Consider the following 8,072-nt stretch of genomic DNA (forward strand, 5'->3'; position numbering starts at 1 on the left):
AAGAGATATTTAATTGATAATTATAAAGATATTAATAATAATAAAATTATATATTCTAGGTTGAAAAAAATATAATGTTTTAAAATATCAAATTCTTTTAAATGTATCAGCGCTAGTTATTACTGTATTGAGAGTAACTTCTAAATTAGCTTTTAGAATATGAATGTGAGTGTGGTATTCCTGGCAAGTTCCTCATGATATAAGTATATTCTTTTGAGAATTTGTAAAATTAGTTCTTCACACCTTTTTTGTTTGATGGGATGAAAATGGAACATTCAATTAAAGTAACTTGAAGAATACTAATATATATATATATATACCAAACTAGAAGTGCTAAATCCTTAATCAATTGGAAGTGGGTAAGCCCTTTTAGGGGTTGGTTGGCATGTGTAAGAAAAATAAAAGGAAATGCTAGGGACATCCATAAGCAACTTTATGACCTCTAGAAATAGAAATATAATTGATTTTGTATTTTAAAAATATTTTAAAAAAATTATAGATTTTTATTTTAAATTAATTATTTTAATATTAATCGATTTTGTATTTTAAAAATATTTTAAAAAAATTATATATTTTTATTTTAAATTAATTATTTTAATATTTTTAGAATGTTTTAATATATAAATGTTAAGAATAAATTTTAAAAAATAAAAGATGTTTTAATATATAAATGTTAAGAATAAGTTTTAAAAAATAAAAAAATATTATTATAATATATTTTTAAATTAAAAAACCACTTTAAAAGACAACATCCCATCCCAAACAATAATCTAAAACTATGTACTCTAATTCCGATGCCCAGTCACAATCAAGAAACTATTTTAGGAAATGCCATAAAGGAACATAAAGGGGAACTAGCAAGTACCAAAGCAAAAGAGAGCATTTTATTGATGCAAATGGAACCAGTGGCCATGTAACAATACTGGGTACCAAATGCACAGATTTTGCAAAGATTCCAAGGGATTGGTATGTTCACAAAGTAAAGAGAATACTCATTTCACCTGTTCTACTCTCTCTCTTTTAATTTATAAGGTGGCTTGTTTGTTAATTTATCAGTTCATTGGTAAAGAGATTTGACGTTTTTATCTAAATATCAATATAATCTAAATACATGTGATTATAAAAAATACAATATCCTATATAATTCTATGTGTTTCCATAGATTTGATTAGATTTAAAAAATGGAGCCATCACAGGGAGAACGGAAAAAAAAAATATTTTGCAGGCATGAGGTTTATTTATAGCATGATACCTTGTTGGTTTATGTATTAAAACAATATTTGAATTTTAAAAGGTATAATTTAATTAGTTAAATTTTAAATTTATTTTTTATATATTATCAATTCAAATTTTATAAATTTCAAGATTATTATATATTTATATAATTATTAACTTGATAGCTTATAAAATTAATTTTTTAAATCTTTTTTATAATTTAAAAAAAGTTAACAAAGACACGGTGCTCAACTTCGTTTCCACGTGGTGCCTTAGTGATAATTGCAACCCATGCAGGAGATATTTGTGCACCACTTGGGCCTGGCCAACCTAGAACGACCAACCTAGTACAGTTCAGTACTTCACGCCATCAGAGCTGCACCTTAAGAAATTGACCATTTTGCCATTGGTTGTAACTCAAGCCTCAAAATGAAAGGCTTTCAATTCCATGATCCGAAAGGAATATCGAAATGTACTTCAATTAAATTGATGTAAATCACATTGAATACCACAGCCTTTTTTTCGTTTTTTTTATTTGTTATTAGTCAACATGGTAAACAAATTAAGCATGCATATTCCAGTCACGATTAAAATGCACAGCTTTATCCCTGTCATTTCAATGCTCAATAATTTTAATTAGAATGTAAAAAGAAGAAGAGATTAATCAAGACCATATCCGGGTGTTCATGAGTGAGACAGCTAAAATTATTTTTTAAATTGTTTTTAACTGTATCTTCCTCTTTCGAGTATTTCTTCGTGGTGACGATGCTAACAGCTATGGGAGAACAGTCTATCAGAACATCAAAAGTAGCAATGACTTCAGTACTCCCAAAAAAAAAAAAAAACAAATGACGTTCAAAATATTGTATTTCTTTAAAGGGTTCATGAGTGGCCTCTCAAATCCAAAGACCCACAAATAGATTTCGATTCTCTAAGAAACCTCCTCCATGTCTTGGCTGTAAACAAGTGAAAAAAACAAAACGATAGAAAAAATAAAGAGTTTCAGTCCCATGTCTCTCAATTTCTGCACTCTCCCACCTGACAATCCGTATCACCCCACCTCCTCCTTGTAACCCTCTCTCTCTCTTTCTTACAAGACCAAAAGCAGCAAAAAGAAAGAAAAACAGACACTGCTCATGGAGAGAGAAGAACGAAAAGATTGTGTGTGTGTGTTAAAAGCTGGTGACCAAAAAGAAAGGAAAGTAGAAAAAGAAACAGAAATAGAGTATTAGTATATCGTTTCATTGCATACATTTGCCTGACGCACAATTTTTTGGTTCTCTTTGTTTAACATGTTCATGATTAGAATTATTGGGTAACTAGCTATGGCTCTCAAGCTGCTGCTTCTCTCTATCTTCTTTCTCTTTTTAGCTACACTGTCCCTTTCATATGAACCTAGAAACCATGAAGGTAACTAACAAGACTATATCTATCTTCTACGTTGTATGTTTTTTGTGGATTTTAATATTTGAAAATTGTTGGCTTTTTTTTTTTTGTCTCGCAGTGGACGCTTTGATAAGTATAAGAGAAGCATTACATGATCCATACGGAGTGTTAAACAACTGGGATGAGGATTCAGTTGATCCTTGTAGCTGGGCTATGATCACCTGCTCTCCTGACAATCTTGTTATTTGCCTGTGGGTTTTCAAGTTTTTCTCTGTTTTTCATTTTTTTTCTTTTTTCGTTTTTGCTTGCTTCATTTAATGTTAGAGGTTTTGTTTCACAGAACCTGAAATAAAGTTCATTTCTTGGTTTTGTATTGTAGGGGGGCTCCAAGCCAGTCCCTTTCTGGTACTCTGTCTGGAGCCATAGGAAATCTCACTAATCTTCGCCAAGTGTAAGAACTTTCATCTTCTCTTCTTTAGTCTTTCGTTCTTTCCTTCTCTTTCAATTTTCTTTAGCTCACATTTTGATAATTAAACCCTCTTCTAGTTTCTCTTTGAGTTCTTGGTTTTTCTTGTCATACAAAAGGTAGGTGAGAGAAAACAAACGAATCTCTGGGTCTTGAATTTGCTTTGTAGTTTGGTTTGCTAGATCCAAATATTTGGCTTTGGGCTGAACTCCAAGAGTGAAACGGAATTTCAAGTGGCTCGAAACTCTGTTTGTGCAACAAAATAGAGAGCTGGAGTATCCTTGTTCATTTGTTTAAGTATAGAAATGTAAAATAGTGAGTAGTATTTTACAAACTCCTAAATCGCCTTATGATTGTTGCTGAATTCTTTACGTTTCAACTTCTTGATGACGTGAAGGTTGTTGCAAAACAATAACATCTCTGGCCAAATCCCTCCAGAGCTTGGCACTCTCTTAAAACTTCAGACTTTGGATCTCTCCAACAACAGGTTCTCTAGTGTGGTACCAGACTCCCTTGGTCAATTAAATAGCCTCCAATACCTGTAAGTATTTTGCTATTTTTATTCTTCATAATCTGTTTGGTTTCCAAGAAAGTGGAGGAAAAGAAAACAAAGACAAACAAAATTGCAGGTCTTTTTTCTGCTTTCTATTGTTTTCTGCTTTCTAAAAGTGAATGCTGTGATAGAATTAGTTGGGAAGTGGGGTTTTTTATTTTCGTTTTCATTTAATATTCACAATCGGCAAATGGCAACCTAACCAAATGTTTTATTTTCTTTGTTTTGATATCATTGTTTATTTTCTTGCTGTGATATTTTTTCTTTTGTCATGTAATGATTAGGAGGCTAAACAACAATAGCTTGTCTGGGCCTTTCCCTGTGTCTGTGGCCAAAATCTCACAGCTTGTTTTCTTGTGAGTATAGCTTTCTTTTTTCTCGGTTTTTTGTTTTGTATTTTAATGTTTTAGTGCCTTGAAAAACGATACAGCACGCAGCATGCTGAAAACTTTCTGATTTACGTAACGTTTTTTTGTTAAGTTACTCACCTTGGGTTTTCCCTTTTTTTTTTTTTTTAATCATTGTGCTGGTATTTCAGGGACCTGTCTTATAACAATCTCAGTGGACCTGTTCCCAAGTCTCCCGCTAGAACATTCAAGTATGGCTTCTCTGCAACGCCCTATCTTTCAATTAGTGTCTACTTGGTCAATGCTTTATCTAATTTCTTTTCTGTTTTTTGTTTACACTGTTGGTTAATGCAGTGTTGCTGGTAACCCATTGATTTGTGGAAGCAGCTCTACTGAAGGATGCTCTGGATCAGCCAATGTTGGTCCCCTTTCTTTCTCTCTTGAAACATCTGCCGGTAAACTCTCATGTCCCTCTCTTGTCTACCTTTTAGGTAATCCATTTCTGTCAAATGGTAATTTGTTTGTTGTCTGTATGTAGGTAAGCATAAGTCCAAGAAATTAGCACTTGCCCTTGGGCTTAGTCTCAGCCTTGTATCTCTCTTCCTCCTAGCACTTGGAATCCTATGGCTCCGACGGAAACAAAAAGGCCATATGATGCTCAACGTTAGTGGTTAGTATAATTAACATCCTATTTCACCTAAATTTTAATCAATGACAGCATGAGCCAGTAAAATGCTCAAATGGGCCATTGAATTATGTTGCAGACAAACAAGAAGAGGGGCTAATTAGACTAGGAAATCTCCAGAACTTCACCTTCAGAGAGCTTCAAATTGCCACTGATAACTTCTGCTCGAAGAACATTCTTGGCACTGGAGGTTTTGGCAATGTGTACAAAGGAAAGCTGGGAGATAGGACCATGGTGGCTGTCAAACGACTAAAGGATTTGACTGGGACTTCCGGGGAATCACAGTTTCGGACAGAATTGGAGATGATCAGCCTTGCAGTTCACCGTAATTTGCTGCGGTTGATTGGATACTGTGCCACTTCTAATGAGAGGCTTTTGGTTTATCCTTACATGTCAAATGGCAGCGTGGCCTCAAGGCTTAGAGGTTGGTACCTGGTTACCGTAAGCAACTTTTGTCATAATAATACTTGGTGGACAAAAATTTCTGCACTATAAATTCTTTATCTTTGTGATTGTCGAAGTTCTTGTCTGTTTCCCACGCTATGGTGCTTAACCATTTGTGAGTCAGAGGCCTTAATTGATGTACTTGATTCTAACTTTATGTGCAGGTCTGGAACATGTTAGATTTGTTCTTATTTTTTTTGTTTTCTTATGAATGTTTTATTTGTTCAGGTTGAGACTGAAATGGAGTTTTGATATATTATTTTGTGGATTGAAAAAGCAAGCTGAATTCCTCAAACATTTATTTCAACAATGACAATATTAGATAACTCAAATTTTCATGCTCACAATTTTTTCTAAATTAGCTTGATGTTATTTCTCAAATTACAATGGTCTGTGTCTTCTTTTACACAAATTGGAATTTGTTCAAACTTTAGGAGATCCCAAGGGGATCTCTTCCCAACCCCACTGTCATTTACGTGGCAAAAGGTTGCAGGACGTGAGTTTTGAATGTATGGTTACTGAATTAGATTTTGTTTTTGGTTCGCAATCTATTAGTGGAACTACTGTAATTTATTTTGGGCTGCTTTGACCGTTCCTGAGATGATGTATTCATCAAACAGGAAAACCTGCACTGGACTGGAACACAAGGAAGAGGATAGCAATTGGAGCTGCCAGGGGTCTTTTGTATCTACACGAGCAATGTGACCCTAAGATAATTCATAGGGATGTAAAGGCTGCTAATGTGCTCCTTGATGAATTCTGCGAGGCCGTAGTTGGTGATTTTGGTCTTGCCAAACTTCTAGACCATGCAGATTCCCATGTCACCACTGCTGTTCGTGGCACAGTTGGGCACATTGCGCCAGAGTACCTCTCCACTGGCCAGTCATCTGAGAAAACTGATGTTTTTGGATTTGGCATTCTCTTAATAGAGCTCATAACTGGAATGAGAGCTCTTGAATTTGGAAAAACTGTCAATCAAAAAGGAGCCATGCTTGAATGGGTAAATGCACTTCTGCTTCTATATTAACTATAATCCTGAACTGCTTCGACAAATGTTTCATGACTTTCAGATTGTGTGCCATGACATGCCAATTTTGGATTCTAGATCGCTGACATCTGAGTAACTTCAATGGCATCCTAGACTGCATGGAGCACTCTCAGTTATCATGAAGTGTTTGAAAATGACATATTACGGATGTTTTTCATGTGGATAATTGCATATGAATACTATTATCTACTTTCTTTGAAGTGCGGGGCATGTCACATAGCCAGGGCCTGCATGCCAGCATCAAAGAAGATTCATTTTGTTTGTTTTCATTGCAACTCAATTATAGGAGATTTCAAGCTCATGTCCGCAAATTTTGATTCATGACAATGTTGACAGGTGAAGAAAATACAGCAAGAGAAGAAAGTGGATGAGTTGGTGGACAAAGAACTGGGGAGCAACTATGATTGGATTGAGGTGGAGGAGATGTTACAAGTGGCTCTTCTATGCACTCAATACCTCCCAGCTCACCGTCCCAAAATGTCTGAAGTGCTCCGGATGCTTGAAGGTGATGGTCTTGCCGAGAAATGGGCTGTATCACACAATCATAGTAATCCCACAATGAACCTCTCTCATCCGAAGAACGCTAACAGAAGCACATTTTACCCTACCACTGCTTCAAAGCACGATGAAAGTGGTCATCGATCGAGCAGCATGTTTGGAACTACAATGGATGAGGATGACGATGAACGTTCTTGGGATTCCTATGCTATGGAACTCTCTGGTCCAAGATAAACAGGAAAGAAATAAGAAAAACGAGATTTGAAAGAATAGGGAAATGGCTTCTTCTTCTTCTTCTTCTTCGAGTATTCTTTACAAGTAGATGTTACCTTTATTTGAGAAATGTATAGGTTTAGTTTCTGCTTGTGACTGTCCTTGTTTGAGTTACTAGCTGTATGGAAATGTAATGTAAATATCCCTTTCCATTTCTATCCAAACTGAAAGGATCTCTATATGATTTGTAATCTTTTGTTTCTTACAAGGAACTTGGTCCCGCGCTTTACTAATAAAAATAAATTAATTAATCATTAACTTAAAATCTGATAAATATATTTAATAAAATATATTAAAAATTATATGTTGTAATAAATGTTGAAAAAGAAATTCAACACTAATTAAACACTAAGATATAGAGTTGACAAAAATGCAAGGACAAGGAAATTGTTTTTGAAAAAATTAAAAGGTTCATTTCACCTCACTTTCACTTTTAATTTTGGTTACTTCACTTTTAATTTTTTATAAATAATTAAACCTAATTCTTGGTTCCCTCACTTTTAATTTTTTTTTTATAATTAATCAAACCTAAATCTTCTTTGTAAAATTAAAAACCAATTTTACAAAACCAACTTGATGATGTGATCTTTTTTAAAATCACAAAACTGAAAAAAATAAAAAAACTAAAATTAAATTATAAACATAGTCACCAATCAACAAAAATATAAAATAATTGAAAAAATCCTACAACTGAAATAAAAAAAATTAAAAACTAATGGAATATAAAAATATTACATGAATCTATAGTATTTTTACTGATGAAAAACTTAATGTCTTTATTTTTTAAAATTTTAATTTTCAAGGTCTAATATTCTATGATTTAAAGTGCTAACCTGAATGTATAATTTTAACTGGTTAGATTCTAAATTTATTTTTTAAAAATTATTAATTTAAATTTTATAAATTTTAAAATTATTAAAAATTTATATAATTATTAATTTTAAAAATTATATAGTTAATTAAAATATGCACAAGTTGACTCGTATTCTCACATTATTGTTATTTTTTTTATAAGTGCCAACGCAATTTTGATTTGTACTTTGATTAGTACTTAAAAGTGCATTTTTATCATGGTTTTATATCATCATTTTGCACTTGAAGTATCAATAACTCCTTAACTAAAATATGTTTTATAATAATATATCTAATAATATAAG

At 33.0% G+C, this 8,072-nt stretch overlaps 1 protein-coding gene across 1 annotated transcript; it reads left to right on the forward strand.

The window, feature by feature from the left end:
* The first annotated feature begins 2,065 nt into the window (after positions 1-2,065).
* LOC105131876 (probable LRR receptor-like serine/threonine-protein kinase At4g30520) lies at positions 2,066-7,135 on the forward strand. Its single transcript, XM_011035056.1, has 11 exons — positions 2,066-2,625; positions 2,720-2,852; positions 2,981-3,052; positions 3,465-3,608; positions 3,905-3,976; positions 4,159-4,218; positions 4,322-4,422; positions 4,506-4,637; positions 4,732-5,076; positions 5,717-6,096; positions 6,481-7,135. The coding sequence occupies exons 1-11, from the start codon at positions 2,541-2,543 to the stop codon at positions 6,874-6,876; spliced, it is 1,920 nt and encodes a 639-aa protein (XP_011033358.1). The 5' UTR covers positions 2,066-2,540; the 3' UTR covers positions 6,877-7,135.
* The last annotated feature ends 937 nt before the right edge of the window (positions 7,136-8,072 follow it).

Source organism: Populus euphratica, unplaced genomic scaffold (assembly GCF_000495115.2).
Source record: "Populus euphratica unplaced genomic scaffold, PopEup_1.0 scaffold73.1, whole genome shotgun sequence".
NCBI lineage: Eukaryota > Viridiplantae > Streptophyta > Magnoliopsida > Malpighiales > Salicaceae > Populus > Populus euphratica.

What these genes read in the sequence shown, in the direction of transcription:
- LOC105131876 (XM_011035056.1), top strand. Translation starts at nt 2,541, where the DNA reads ATGGCTCTCAAGCTGCTGCTTCTCTCTATCTTCTTTCTCTTTTTAGCT. An exon ending in TTAAATAGCCTCCAATACCT is followed by an intron (nt 3,609 to 3,904) that starts GTAAGTATTTTG and finishes TGTAATGATTAG; the next exon opens with GAGGCTAAACAACAATAGCT. An exon ending in AAGGAGCCATGCTTGAATGG is followed by an intron (nt 6,097 to 6,480) that starts GTAAATGCACTT and finishes CAATGTTGACAG; the next exon opens with GTGAAGAAAATACAGCAAGA.